The sequence below is a fragment of the Sceloporus occidentalis genome, unplaced genomic scaffold, assembly GCF_023333645.1.
Source record: "Sceloporus occidentalis isolate IW3139 unplaced genomic scaffold, rSceOcc1.0.p SCAF_4, whole genome shotgun sequence".
NCBI lineage: Eukaryota > Metazoa > Chordata > Lepidosauria > Squamata > Phrynosomatidae > Sceloporus > Sceloporus occidentalis.
The window spans coordinates 37,003,007-37,019,337 of record NW_028316984.1 but is presented as its reverse complement, the minus strand read 5'-3'; the positions used below and the strand labels follow the sequence as shown (position 1 = coordinate 37,019,337).

Genomic DNA, 16,331 nt, shown 5'->3' with positions numbered 1-16,331 from the left:
CTGCCCCAAGCACACATTTGGACCATGGACTACTAAGCAAGAGAACCATTTGTTAGATATTCCTAGCACATATTTGCTGACGGTATGGATGTATGCCCTACATCTATATTTAGGATATAAATGAATCCATTCCATCGTTCACATCTATAAATAGGATGTAAATATGAGTAAATCATATTTTAGGATGCCCAGACACTCTTCAGCCAGAGATTTTTCCCGTAGATGCTTGTTGAGTTGTGTTTAATTCCCCCCCCCCCCCATTTGAGCTATGTAACTTAATGCATCTTAACACACCTAGTGCTCAGTTCCACACTGAATTGATCATATAAAGAAACTTGTTTATTTTCACCACACTTCCATGTGAGTGAGTAAAAAAAAGGGATGGTAATTTTTTTTATTTGCTACCATAGTGAATGAAAATATAAATATAAGATAGCTGGGATATAGTGCTTGAGAGAGCAAGTGTGGGTTGTGGTTTGAGGAGGAGGAGGAGGATATTTTTAATATATATCCCACTGTCCCCCACAAAGTTGGAACTCAAAGCTGCATACAAAAAATACAATTAAAACATAACAAAAATGAACATTAAAATAGAATTAAACTGTAACAATATTAAAACGCATTACTCATTAAAAGAATAAAATGCAGTTAAAAAGTGCTTAAAAGTCATTGAAAGGTCCAGCAGAACTACCAGGAACACATTCCCCTGTCCATGTTCTCAGCATAGGTCATCCACCAAGACTGCTAAGGCTATCTCTGCTCCATAGCCAGGCCTGAAACCAGATCAAAATGGATCTAGATAATCTGTTTTATCCAGAACTCTCTGGAGTTGGAAAACCACCAAATGTTCCAGTACTTTGCCCAAAAATGGTAGGATGGATAATGGCTGATAATTATCCATTATAACAGAATTCAGGGTTAGCATTTTCAACAAAGGTTTCATAACTGCATCCATTTAGGCAAGTTGGAACACTGCCTTGTTGTAGGGAGGCATTGACTACCTCCTTCACCCACTCAGCCAATCCCCCTCCGGCCTGTTTGATAAACCGTGAAAGACAAGGGTATAACACACATATGGTGGCTCTCACCTCTCTGATCATCCTGTCCACATCATCCAGCTGCACAAATTGAAAAGTATCCATTAACATTGGATAAATAGGTGCCAAGGTTACATCCAGTGGCACTGTATCAGCTACAGAATCCCGATCAGAGTGGTCCTGAATGACTTTATCTGCAAAGTGCCGTGCAAATTCTTCGTAGTGGGTTGCCAACTGGTCTGCATTTTCTACTTAAAGGCATATATGCAGTAGACCTCTGACCACTCAGAACAGCTGTGGTGGATGGCTCCCTGCAGATGCAATGCTGGCAGCAAAAAATAATTTCTTTGCTGTCTGCACTGCTACAGAGTAGGCCTTTAGATAGGCTCTAGCCAGTGTTTGGCTAGATTTGCTTAGAGTCTTCACCAACTTCCCTCTAGTCCCATTCGCTTCATAGCCAACTCCCTGGAAAACCAGGGTGCAGGTTTAGCTCCACTACATAAGAGGGATGCTTAGGAGGATTTTGAGGATCGGCATTTGAGTTCCCACACTACCATGGAAACCCACTGGATGATTTTGGGCAAGTTACACATCTTCAACCCCAGAAAAAACATGATAGGTTCACTTTAGGTTCACCATAAGTCAGCAATTATTTGAAAGTGCACAACAACAGCAACAAATACTGCCTGAACATGTGCCCTTTTGTGAGAGGAAAAGCCCCATGTATAGAAAAATAAGATCAGACATGAACAAGAAGAATTGCTCTTAGGTCTTGTATAGTATTTCATTTTAAGAAAGAATGGTACAGATTTGGCATAGTTAGCTTTATACAAATGTCAAAGTGCCAGATATTGTTGTCTTTCCTAATTATTCAGTTATATTATTTATTTATATATGTATAATTTCTTACTCTCTAAGATGGCCTTTCTCATATAATTTTTGCTGTTATATTTATAATCTCATTTATTAAAATAATTGAATAACCAACCAACTATTTGTTGGATAGGACCTATCAAAACTGAAGGGACTTAAATTAGTTATATCTAACATAAGTATCATTTCATTTTAGTCAACCTCCCCTAAATATGACTAAATTTGGGTGCTAACCCATTCTGTACATTTAAACTTAAGTATGTGATGATGATGATGATGATTATTATTATTATTATTGGCTTAAAATTGGTGTAGATCACATGCTCAGGAAGACAGTTGCTGACCTTCCAGATGTTTTAGAGCTCTGATCTCCAACCAGCAGTGTTAAGAGACTGTGGGATTTTTTTATCCAAACAAACTAAATCTTTTTTCAACAGGTCATGAAGTTTGAATAATACTGATTCAGAAAACTAGGATTGCCCACCAGTGTTGCTGTACATCCATCCATATTTGGACACAGCCATTTAAAAATATCTGTTCCATTTCTTAACAGAATATGCTTCAGCTGGATCGCTGTATGACTACATTAATAGCAACAGAAGTGAAGAGATGGACATGGATCATATAATGACTTGGGCAACTGATATAGCTAAAGGTGAGATTTCTCAATATCATAGCAATGGGTAGATTAAATATATTTTTAAAAAATATATCAAGAAATGCATCATATACCATCAGAAATGTATTTCTGCCCCACATCCAATTGAGAAGAATTGCTCTTAATCTTCAGTCTGAATTGTTAACCTTCTCTAATGATTGCAATTTGTTTATCTCTCCCAGTTTAAATGGTTCATGTTCTCTCATGCTAGCAAAGTGGTTTACATTCAGTAAAAGCTCTTGTCATTACATTCTAGTGAATTTTGAATTACTAAATTGGTTTTAAGGGCCTTAGACAGCATTTGGAAATACCAAATGTCTGTTGTCAGTGCTCATCATAATTATTTTTCATGTTTTCTGTAAATTGTTTTTCTGTTTGACTCTTTTTATGGGGCAAAATATTTCAGATTTTTTTTCAGAATCATAATATTTTAGAATAATGTTTTTTAATAATAACAGTAACAACAACAAAAACAATAAATATTTCAGGATAATATTTATCACAATGTGTCTGTAATTGTCCATATTTATAAAATAATCATTTTGTACAATTCTCTTTAACAGTAGTGTTTATTTTCAGGATTTACAAATCTCCCTTCAAAATATTTATTCCATTTGAGATAACTTTGAGGGAGACTTGAGAGTATTTTTTGTTTAAAGAAATAAAGTTATAACAAAATAAGATATAAAATATATAGATGGGTAATGTGATTTCTTATGGGAAGTCTTCATTCTTCTATGCAGATAGGGAATTTGTGAAACCTATGCAAATATGGGGAGAGGAAATGAATGTACAATGTAAGATACAAGCAGATCACTCAGCTTCCATATTTTCCTTGAAAAGCAATTGTTGGAGAAGGATATCCCATTCTGAAGCAGTGGAGTTGTAGGAAAGATAATTTAACTTTCCCCTCTCTAGTATTTTTGCTTTATTCCACACCACTCAGGAAGGCGAACAACAATGTAAAAACTTGTATAAAAACTATAACATTACATAATGTAATTACATAATTATGCATAGTGTAATCACAGTATAACAATATAGTACAGAGTACAATATGCACATGTTGAATGTGTGCACTAAATGCCTGTCTAACTAGGCAAGGCTTTTCCATACAGCAGACTGTTGTCACAGAATATACTAAGCTAATCTTCTACAATAGTGGAGGAATCATGTGATCTGTTTCTCAGATCTTAGCGCACAACTGGCTGGTACAGGAAGAGGCAACCCCTAAGGTATCCTGGACCTACTCCATCTAGAACCTTTAAAGGACATCACAAACACTTTAAATTGAGCACAGAAACAAATCCCTGCAGGGTACATGTAATGTTTTTCTGATCTGTGTTTTCCTGAAGCTACTATTTGCTCCATGGTTGAATATAGAGTGTGCCCGGGTCATATGCAGGTGCCCTAACATGGCTTTCAGCTTATGCTGAAAGCTGTGTGACAAGGAGAAAATGGTGTGCACGCCCATGGTGCTCCTGTGCCGCTATGCCCAAGCCCTATTAGTTTCAGTGGGGCTCAGGCATATTGTCTTACGCGGGGGGTGGCGGACCAGATCACATGTGTAAGACAAGGGCAGACTGTATATATGTGTGTGTGTGTATATATATATACACACACACACAGGTCTCATTGTTTCCTCCCAGCATACACTACCTTACAGCACAGAATTTGATGCATTTTGTTTGTGTTCTGATCCCAGCAAAGGATGTAAGCAGTGCTTAGACAGTTGAGCAACTTGTACATTTTGTGTACCAAGAAACCTGATCATATTTCCAGCTAAGGAGCATGCAGTCCAAATAGTAATACATTTAATATGTGAAGTTTTTGGATTCAAGCCAGTTTCATTTTAGTTAAGTCGAGAAGACTGAATTATCTTAGTTCCAAATGCATTATTTTTACTGAGTTATGTGACTGAGTAAATAATTTTCCTTCCCTTTGAAAAAATTGCTTTGTTTGGGTTATGCCTGGCAATCCTGTGTTTCTAATGACTATTGATACAGACATCATGAAATGCAGAAAGACAAAGATATGCACAGAGTTGGAGATAGTTTATGTTCTCTAATGCTAGGAACTTGTTTATCTCTTCCAGTCTGTGTAATTGGCAGAGCTTAACATTGTGAGCCTATTTACTTACGGGTTGTTCCCACTTAAGATTTGAAACGATTTAAAATACAACGTTTTTAATAAAATCGATTCAAAATAACACTGTTCTTATCCCGCTATCCGATTCGCTTTGTTCATCGTTCCCATCTGTTTGTTTAAATCGAAGTTTTTACCTGCAAGCGTTCCTACTTGGCATGAAATCGGTGTTTAAATAAAGCGATTCTTCTCCTCCATACCTTATTTGGAGCTGTCAATCAATAGTACATCAGAATGACGTAACGTTAATCCGGAATATTTGGAAGCGATTTATCTTTTGGCATCGTTTCCATTTCATTGACAGCCAGGGAGAATCCCTTCAGAGAGCACAGAGATCAATGAAGGAGGCTGCTGGCAAAAAGCGAAGCTCTTTCCAGAGGAACTATGGGATAGGTTTTGGAGGGCAGCATCCTTTCTCCCAAGACAGCCAGGGAGAATCCCTTCAGAGAGCACAGAGATCAATGAAGGAGGCTTCTGGCAAAAAGCGAAGCTCTTTCCAGAGGAACTATGGGATAGGTTTTGGAGGGCAGCATCCTGTCTCCCAAGACAGCCAGGGAGAATCCCTTCAGAGAGCACAGAGATCAATGAAGGAGGCTGCTGGAAAAGCAGGGAGAGAGCACTCTTCCCAAAGATTCTCTTTCCAGGGTTGGAGGAGAAGGCAGATTCCATTTGAGAAATGGAGGGAGAAAGGCTCTATCCCCCCCCCCCCCATTGATCAGAGCCCTTCCTTGCCTGGGCGAGATCAGATGCCTCCTCGCGAGGAGCTTTCCCTTCCCTGCCTGGGTGAGATCAGATGCCTCCTCGTGAGGAGCCTTCCCTTCCCTGTCTGGGCGAGATCAGTGCCCAAGCGGGCAGGGAATGTATCCTCGCGAGGAGCCATCCCTTCCCTGCCTCTCCTCCGTTAGAAATGGGCTCTCCCCACACAGAGGGGAGGTTGCAATCCACCGGCAGATGCAGGCGCTTGAGCAGCCGGGACTTCAGGCGCTTAAAGCGCTGAAGAGATTAAGCGCCTGTAAACCATTAAAATAAAAAATAAAAATAATCTTTATCTCTTATTGAAAGACCACAGCGGACAAAGGGGTGAGGGAAGCAAAAATGGCAACAGCCACGGCGGATGGGGACAGAAAGGGCAACTCCCCCAAGGACAGCCCCATCGCACTCCGCTCCTCCCATTCATCTAACACTTTCAAAGGCTGTCGTTCCTATTTAAATGCTCCAGTTCCTAAATCGAATCAATGGAAAAACGTAGGTCAGACCCTAGTGTTTTTTTAACACGTGTTAAATGAGGAAAACTCGAATCAAAATTTTATTCCGCTCTACAATTCGATTTGTAGTGGAGACGATTGCGGGTTGCTCTAGAACCGTTCTAGGTTTAAATCGGATCCTAATAGGAACGCCACTCCTTGGATTCGATTCAGAACGCGGGGTTTCACCTAGTGAGAACAACCCCTTATTGCTTCTTTTTCTGGTTAAACTTGAATTAGGTCGACATTTCTTTAGAGCACACATACTATTGCCCTCACTGCAGAAGGAGGTATTGAATGAATGGGCCTACACAGGTTTTTTAGTTGAATGCCATATGTCTCCAACTATCTAACAGAAAACTACTGTCACATCTTCAATGAGATTAGTGTAGAAATTGACAGCAGCTGCATCTGCACTGCAGAAATAACACTGTTTTAAGTGCCGTGGTGCCATCCTATGGAATCCTGGGATTTGTAGTTTGTTGTGATGCCAGAGCTCTCTGACAGAAGGCTACATATCTCACAAAACTACAAATCCTAGGATTTAATAGCATTGAGCTATGGCATTCAAACCGGTGTCAAACTGCATTATTTCTGCAGTGCAGGTGAGACCAGTGAAACTTGATTCAGCAGTGCAAACAGATCACAGCACACAACATATCCTAATTTTCCTATTTGGAAAGTCAATCAAGAAGTGAATCCTCTAGGAAATTCCCAAGAGGTTTTGAGCTGCTTTTTCACAAAGAGAGAAGAGGAGAAAAGAGAAAAGAAAGCCCTTATAAGCATGGAGATTGGATGGAAGCTATAGGTATCTGTATGTATGTGCTTAATTATGCTCCATCACATCAGTGGATTCTGCACCAGATTTGGCAGGTCCATTTGATTTCCATTAGTTTTATGAACATGCTAGTATTAGTTGCAAGAAAAATGCTGTTGCTAAAACAAAAGCCTACTCTCTTTATAAAAATTACCTCTTATTTCCTTTTAGGAATGCACTATTTGCATATGGAGGCTCCAGTCAAAGTAATCCACAGAGATCTGAAGTCCCGAAATGGTAATCCACCATGAATTTTCATGTTCTTCTTGTATTTGTTTTTCTTGAAAACATTGGATAACAGTGTTGGTACTGGAAATAAAAAAACCCACTCTATGTGCAGCTAAGTGTTGCTGAAAACATATCCCAAACATGTTTACCACTAATCCAGTTTGTTATTCTGAGAAATATCTGGGTATTTACCTGCACAGTTAGTAAGGCCCCTAGGTTATAGCGGTCAAAGTCAGAATACAGTAGTACATATAATTGTACTAGAGAATAATAACTTGTGACAACTACAGTATTAGATAATCCAAGGAGTAAGTCAGTACTGCTGTCTCTTAAGATTTGATTTTTTTTAAAAAATGTATATTAGTTAACTCAAAACAAAGATCAAGATTTCAAATGTTTTCACTCTAGTCTCTGTGAAGGGTTCTAGATAAAATAAGCTACCACCTAAAAGCATTGCACAAGATAAAAGAAAATTTCTAAGCCCCATGATCTAGTATCCATGCATATGTGTTTGGTAATTCCTTTTGGAGTAACAACACTACTTGTTGTGAACTGAGGCCTCCCACTTTCTCATCCTCCAAATGAAGTCAGTACTGGCATTGCTGACAGCATATCCACTCATTAATAAAGTAGATTATTTAAGGGGCAGTACAGATGGGCAGATCTGTGATGCCCGTTTTTGCCCCACGTCTGTGCTGCAGCGTGCGGACGCTGCAGCACAGACGCACTGCCAAAAAGAAGCTGTCTAGAGCAGCTTCTCTTTTTACAGCATCGCAAACAGGAAGGGGCACCACCATGATGCCACTTCCTGTCAGTAACGTCCGTATGCTGTGCGTTGTCGTCATCTTCATCATGGTGGCCCCTGTGTGGACCGGAGGCTGCCATGATGGTGGCATCCATACATACTAGGGTTCTGGAACATGCGGTTGCTGTGCACTCCCAAACCCTAGAATCAGCAGCGCCACGCACTTCCCGCCCATCTGTATTGGGCCTAAGTTTCAGTTTCCCTCAGGCTCACCCAGCAAAGTCAAGGATAATGAATTATTGACATTAATAGTCAAGAACATATGAAAACAAAAAGTTCCCCATCTTGCTCCACCTATACAATCATTTAAAATATGAGAACATGAAAGCAGGGTAGTCATGAAAACAACACTATGATTTGCAAACTGGGCACACATTTAAGAAAAGGCTGTGGTTATTGTTAGTGCTACAGAAGAGAAGCTTGACTCTAAAAATCAGTAGGTGTTCTAATCTCTTCATTTCTTAGTTGTAATTTCACTTTATGCTTCTTTGTAGCTTGTCCCCCAACAACTCTTGTTAAAACTGAACATGTTACAGCATCACCATAACCACCGGGTTTTGCATTTCTATTTCTGTTCACACATACAACCTTCTCATTTATGGCTGTAAAGATCTTTCCCTAGGCACTTCACTCCATGCATTTGATGAAGCTTATTTAGGGGCTTGACAGACAGCCTGGGGCAGCTCTATGCTGCCCTTGAACAGGCTGGGTTGGGGACATGGGAGCCGCATGCCACACCCCAAACTGAGTGCAAATAGGAGCTGCAAAATGCAGTGTGCCCTTATGATGCTCCTCGTGTGCAGCACCGTTTGTCTGTATGGGCATGTGTGAAGATGGTGCCCAGGGTGCATGGTAGGGTTTCTGAGCGTGTAAACGCTCAGCGCCCGCGCAACCCTACTTCAGGTCCAGACGGGCACGAAGTGCTGGTCTGTCCAGCCCCCAAGTCTCCAAATATTTATACTACCAACTTGTTTCTCTCAGTCTCAAAGTTGCTACAAGATCCCTTTGCATACTTGGCAGGTTTAAACTGAGAGGTTCTGTTGTTAGTAAGTCATGAATGACTTTTAAAACTCTTTATAAAGGCCCGAGGCTGTGCATTTCAGAAGTTGATTAAAGAGTTTATAAATATTTATATTTTTTTTATTTCTACATTTCTTAAATCAATTCTGCTAGGTGACCCTGAGTCCTAATAAAGAAGGGGGGGGGGGAAATAAATCCCTACTCACTCATTTGACTGTATCTTCTCCCTAGTTTTCCTAAACTAAAATGTCCAGGACATTTTAGGTTTTGTTTTCATGAAGCTATTCCACCTACCTAATTATCTGTGGATGACCTTGTCTGTTGTTTTTTTAAGCCATGTGATATTCTGTTTGAATATTCCAAATGACACTACACTGTAGGTTAAAGATGGGAACCATTTGCCTCTCCAGATGTTGTTGGACTGCAGCTCCCAGCATGTCTTTTTATTGACTGTTTTTGATAAGGCTTCTAGAAGTTCCAGTTCAGGAGTATCTCGAGGGCCAGATGATTTCCATCAATGCTTTAGATTCTTATGACCTAAATCCAATTAGTTGTTAAAAGTAGAAACCAGTTGTACCAGTGCAGCTTATATACAGTAAATGTTGACACATTAAGTTCCTATTGATTCAACTAGCCTAGTCTAGTTAGATTAACATTTGGTTTTAGGCCAATGACAGCATTTTAATACTTGATAATTTTATTTTTAACCAATTTCCCAGTATTTTCTAACACTGAGTTTTCCTTTCTCACTATCATGATGCTCTGATGTTACATTTTTAGTGAGCTACCTCCATGACCCCATGGTTTCTTTCCTTGGGATTTCCCAACCTGGTGAGTTGGAGTACAGCTCATATCACCCTCACCCTTATTGGCTAAATATGATGAGGATTGTAGTCCAATACATCTAGAAAGTGCCAGGTTGAGGCAGGTTGTGACAAACAATTCAGTCTGAGATAAGTTTAGGTTAGTTTTGACATACTGTATTTCCAACCATGTGATTGATATGAACCATGCTTGTAAATGCATGTCCATTATCATGGTGTGGTTATTTCTTTAAAGAATGTAATTGTTTTGCTCATAACTATCATAGTTATAATGTATTTTTTATTTTTTTATTTTAGTGGTTATAGCTGGAGATGGGGTATTAAAGGTAGGATCATTTATAATAATTTAAATTATATATGAAGGGTATTTACTGTTACATTCTGTTTCATATCTCATTGCTCTTAAAAAGTGAACTGTTGTGTTTACTCTCTGTTTGATTCCTTGTCTAGATCTGTGATTTTGGTGCTTCAAGATTTCATTCCCATACAACGCATATGTCTCTTGTGGGTACTTTTCCTTGGATGGCACCAGAAGTAATCCAGAGTCTCCCAGTATCTGAAACATGTGACACATATTCATATGGTGTGGTGAGTAGCCTGTTTCTTCATTGCTTTCCAAACAGAGACGCTGCAGATTGAGTCAGCCTGAAAAATCAGCAGTAGCAGAACATGTTATAAACCATCCTAGGCATAAAATACTGTTTGATCGCACTGAAATCCTGGACCATGCCAATAACTACTGTATTTTCTGGCGTATAAGACTACTTTTTAACCCAAGAAAATATTCTCAAAAATCAGGGGTCGTCTTATACACCAGGTATCGTCTTATAGGGCAGGTGCTGAAGCCTCCAAGCTGGACTGGAGAATCTGCGGTCGCCACATATGGTGGGGGGAGCTAAAAAATGGCTGTGGGGTATGGAAAAAAGAGCCGTGTTTGCACTACTGCTCTGATAGTCTTGGAGACAGGGAGGGCTGGGCAGGCAGGGAGAGCTGACCAATCCAAGCAGGCTTTGTATACAAGTTTTCCTGCTAAGTAAGTGCATGTCATAAGCATTTGAATTAAAATTACCATATTGAAATCAAATCATATGTTTTTAAAAATTTTATTTGGTGTGCGTTGAAAGAGGGGTAGTCTTATACGGCAAGTATATCCCAAACTCTGTATTTTAACTGGAAAGGTTGGGGGTCGTCTTATATGCCCAGTCATCTTATATGCCAGAAAATACGGTATCAGGTCAGACTGCACAGGGAAGCCATTGAAATCCATAAACATCTGGATAATTTCAACTGGAAAGCAGAAACCCTTAAAGTGAACAGAGTTTGGCTACCAGTCCTGAAGAATAGCAAAATGAGGACTCAGCAAATGCAAATGAGAAATCACCCACGGTCAGGGGCTTTCCCAACAGATAATGATCACCAGTTAGCAGACACTAATCCTCCTTTACATATCCTCCCATCCTGAGGCCTTGCCATGAACAACAGAACAATACAGAGTTGAAAACCATCCTGTTCAGAGAAGCCTTCCCAGACATCGCATAATTGTCGCTTACTATCTGATGTTCTGTTGTTGACTGTTTATTGATCCATTTCCTGTATTGCTATGTACTGTATATGTATCATCCTACTTGTGAGTATGTATTTTCCCTGGATAATGATTAACCTTCCATTTTGAAGCCAAGCCCTCCCTCCTGTCCATCTGCCTTGGTCCAGGCCTCGGAGGTTGAGAGGAACTACTGGACCTCTTACCCTTTCCCGTCACCACTCCCTTCTCCTTCTGTGTCATGTCTTTTTAGATTGTAAGCCTGAGGGCAGGGAACCGTCTAACTAAAAAAATTGCATGTACAGCGCTGTGTAAATTTACAGCGCTTCATAAATAAAGGTTAATAATAATAATAATAATACACATATTATTTTAAAGTATGTATGCAGCCCACACTGCACTACAGAATATATATATTCTGTCTCTCATTTATGTTCTCTTCCACCACCACCACCACCACCACCACCACCACCACCTATCATGAGATCTCAGAATGGCATACAGTTAAAACAAAACAGGTGGAGTCTCCCTTATCCAAAATGCTTGGGACCAGAAGTGTTTTGGATTTTGGTTTATGGTATATTTTCATTTACATAATGAGATATCTTGGAGATGGAACTCAAGCCTAAACATGAAATTGGTTTATGTTTCATATACACCTTGTACACTTGGCTCAAAAAGTTAATTTGATACAAAATATTTTTAACAATTTTGTGCAAAGTTTGTGTAGACTGAAATGAAGTTTGTGTAGACTGAACCATCACAAAACAAATAGTGTCATTCATTCACTCAGTCATTCATGGGGACAGTATTGGAGTTCGGAATATTTCAGATTTTGAGACTCTAGATAATGGAGACTCAACCTGTAGGAATAGTTGAAACAATTCCAGATAAAACAGAATAATTTAAATTGTTCACTATCAATCCATGCGTAGTTTTTTTTTCTCTGGAATAGTTACAGGCAAAGTGCATTCTCACATGCTCTCGCTCTGGCATATATGCACACTCAATTTTCACTGTTTCTTTTTTTCTTTCCTTCCACATGCCTCATGTAATATAGGATGTCCTATTTTTCCCCTGTCGATATGACCTGTTTAAACATTCCTCCTTGCCTGCATTATTACTTGTTAGCTTGTATTATTTCTAGACTTAAGTAAAACCTTCTCTGATCTGAATCAATTGGTCTAATGTGCAGGCTACAGATTCTGATATACTTAAAATTTTGCACTTGCCCCCCCAAAATCTCTGGTGGTTCTTGACTCAATGTACCATCTATTAAATTCCATGCTTATCCTGGGAATTCTGTAACTGCCACTGGATGCTGTTTATCTCATTCCAACTGACATCACCAGAGAAGGTGGAAGCTGAAACATGATACTTTATTCATATAAATACCTGTTATCAGTAATTTTATTTCAGTTTTACGTATTCTTGTAGGATTCAGGTTCTATCTGAAAACAGTTCTGTTCAGAAGCCTTGCATCACGTCTTTTAGGATAAAATATGCTTGGAAACTGTATTTGGAAATAAAGTACAGTGGTACCCTGGGATACGAAAGCACCGCCTTACGAAATTCCCGGGATACGAAAAAATCCTATAGGAAAAAACTGTTCCGGGTTACGGTTTTTTTTTCGGCTTGCGAAAAAAATTTTTGGTGCTTTTCGGCGCGATTTCACACGAAATCGCGGCTTTCGCTATTAGCGCCTATGGGCTTTTCGGCTAGCGAAAGTTTCCGGGTTACGAAGGGCTCCGCGGAACGGATTAATTTCGTAACCCGGGGTACCACTGTATAGTTAGAAAAAAAATGTGAAAAATATTTTATGAAAAAGTACAGTCCGAAAACATACTTAAATATAATTTCTATTAAAAATAATAAAACCCCACAGATTAGTGCAGAAATGTGATAGAGCAGACTTAGAAATGAACACATGGGAAATTCCAATTTAATACTATATCAATGGATTCCATTTTCCAGATTACAGAAATGTCATCATAAAATAAAGAGAGCTTTCTTATTTCAGACATGTCCATTTTACATACAATACTATTGTGAGAGGCTGGAGAAAGAGGATTAGAGTCCAAGACCCACTCCCACTTTGGTGGGAAGCATTATTCACACGGTCCATAGATTGGGGTTGTCAGATGTTTTGGATGATGTCTTCTTTCAGCTCCAGTTACTATGGCCCAAAGACTGCAGTAGTAGGAATTGTAGTGCCACAGCATCTAGAAGACACAAGATTAACATTCCCAACCATACATAATGCTTGGCAAGACAGTAGGGCAGAAAAAAGGAAGACCACATTCCACAAGGACACAGTCAATCATGGAAACCATGGCCCTGAGTCTGCAACACCTGGGCAGAGCTGTTAAGAACAGGGTGTAGCCATAAATTGAGGTTGATTTGAGGCCAGTTAGCACACACACACACACGCACGCATATCATACATTCACCATTCAACCACAAAATTCCATGTCAAATATGCCTTTCTGTTATCCTATCCCACTCGGGCCATTTCAGTGGTACAAATGCTTCCATCCAAATTAAGTTAATCACAGTTAAGCAGTATTGGAATCAGTGGGACCAAAGTACTACCAACCTACTGATTTACAGTATAAACCTTTATGTATCTATTGAGAAACAGTCTCTGTTGAAGTCGGTGGGACTGACTCCCAAGTAAGTATTATAGGATTTTAGTCTGAGTCTAGAGCCAGCAATTGTTTTGGGTAATATTTTCATATAAATAGATGGGATGTTTAGGTACAAGAAATTGTCTCTTAGCTGGCGAAATTACATTATTTGTTGTGAAACCTTGGTCTGGTGTAAGTAGGCTGAGTTGATTTGTCCCAATGACAAATAACTGCAAGACCTGAAATGGTGTCATTCCCACCACCACCACCACCACCACCACCACCACTTATCTCCATTCTAAACAGTTAAAAGCACTAAGGCTGCATCCACACTGCAGAAATAATGCAGTTTGACACTGCTTTAATTGCCATGGCTCCATGCTATGGAATTCTGGGAGTGGTAATTTTGCAGCTTTTTAGCCTTCTCTGTCTGAGAGCTCTGGTGACATGACAAACTACGACTCCTAGGATTCCATAGCATTGAACCATGGCAGTTAGAGTGGTCTCAAACTGGATTGTTTCTGCAGTGTGGATAGGAAGTAAGGCGGGTTATAGACCGCCATTTCGGACGTCCTCAGGACGTCCCATTTTAAAAAAGGGGCGTCTCTTCTAGACGCCCCTTTCCCTATCACGGACTCAGTCCGTGACAAATGGCGGCGGCCATTCCACATGGCCGCCGCCATGTTTACGTCTTGGACGCATAGCGTCCAGACGGGTCGTGGCGGTTATGACATCGCGGATGCGCCATGGACGTCTCGCGATGTCATAACGGCGCCGCAGGAATTTTTGCTCCGCGAGGGAGTTGCACGGTTTGTATGCTGCGACTCCCTCGCGGAGCAAAGAGCAGCGCCGGCAGACTGCCGCAAAGCGGCGGTTTGTAACGCCTCTAAGTTCTGAGCTATTACAAAAGCTTAGGGAACATGGAACTTGTAAACACTGTTTCTGACCATATTTCTGCTGTGTATAACATTTTCAGACTTTATTATGTAACTGAATGTTTACAGCTGAATAATAGAATACTTCTGCATGTTCTAACTTCTAAGTTAGATAGTTCATTTGGTAAAGTGAAGTGCATTCAATTTGATTTTCTTACCACTGGCTTAAGTCAAGATTTCATCTTCAACTTCTCATAAAAACCCTTTAGGCCAAAAATGTGTTTTCAAGATAGAGATCTAATCCATGAAAAACATGACAATTTGCCATTTAAAACAATCTCATCCATAAATACAAGTTTTGAACAGCCCAGTGTCACAATCTAGAGCACTTGCAAGTGGCTTTTGTGCTAGACAGACATCTGCTTTTCATCAAACGAAGTGCAGCTGAAATTCTGATAACAAAGAGCAAAATCCTTTTCAAATGTAAACTAGTAAGATGTTGAGAAATGGCATTCTGTTCACAGAATCCACCACCTTTCTTCTATTTATTTTTCCCCTGGGTTTTCCCTGCCAGGATGAGCTGTATTCATTCAATGATTATATTGTTTTCTATCTTCTATTTATGATGTAAAGGAAAATAAAGCATATTCCCACAGTAATAAATGCAATGCTGTTAACCTATAGCTCCAAGTTTTTCCTTGGTCAGGCTGAACTTGACACTTCTGAATATGTCATTGGGAAGGATGGCCAATACTATTGATAGTCTTTTCTTCTGTGGTTCACCTTCTGTCCTTTGAGATTTGGCAAATGTATTCATGAGACAAAAACCCTTAAAGATGCACATGCTACGCAGATAGTGAGATATACTTCTGAGTAAACAGGACTAGTCTTGCACTGTATTCTGGTTTGGTTATGGTCGGTTCCCACTTAAATGAATGAAAATGACTCATAATTGAATGATAAAGATTATTGATTGACACATAACTGACAGGTCTTAACAAATGCCAGGCCCAGTTTTAGGCTCGTTGCAATCTATCCAGTTATTCCTAAAACATTAGAATTATTTGTATTCTAAACAAAATATGTGACTTGTCAGCATCTTACACCATCTTTCATGACTAAGCTTGTTCTTCTGCATTAGGAAGAAAATAGTACAGTATCTGCTCATCTACCTGACATTGGAAGTACCTATGTGACAATGATGATAGCTCTGAAATAGTAATAGGGTGTTCAGTTTAAATAACAGTTCAGTAGGATTTCTTTTACTAATGCATATATACATCTCTCTCTCTCTTAGAGGATTAATATAATAAATTTAACTTGGGAAGTGTTTATCCAGCTAAAATGCATAATTAAAGTGAGCAATAGCTCTCAACATGTGTTGCCTTAGGAATAAAAATTTATTTAAAATATCTATTTTTAATCCAGGTTTTAAGAGAGCTGCAAATCTGTACCAAACTTTTTCTTAGAGTTGGTAGCTGAATCGGCGAGACAGCCAGGATATCAACACACTGCAAATTATGACCATATGCATTTGGAAAGTGCCAACCTCCAATGTTGTGGGAGTGTTTTATGCTCCCATAAAAGGAGATGGTTCTAGCTCTTACCAGAAAAATCTTAACAGTTTTCTTCACCAAA

General features: G+C 39.5%; 1 protein-coding gene across 2 annotated transcripts in view; it reads left to right on the top strand.

Annotated features, from left to right (window-relative positions):
- MAP3K20 (mitogen-activated protein kinase kinase kinase 20) overlaps positions 1 to 16,331 on the top strand; it is a 136,422-nt gene that overhangs the window by 45,076 nt on the left and 75,015 nt on the right. For both annotated transcript variants that reach the window (XM_089519733.1, XM_089519734.1), the window contains exons 4-7: positions 2,464 to 2,565; positions 6,946 to 7,011; positions 9,949 to 9,977; positions 10,102 to 10,239. In XM_089519733.1, coding sequence (XP_089375859.1) covers positions 2,464 to 2,565; positions 6,946 to 7,011; positions 9,949 to 9,977; positions 10,102 to 10,239 — 335 coding nt within the window. The remainder of the gene's footprint in view (positions 1 to 2,463; positions 2,566 to 6,945; positions 7,012 to 9,948; positions 9,978 to 10,101; positions 10,240 to 16,331) is intronic.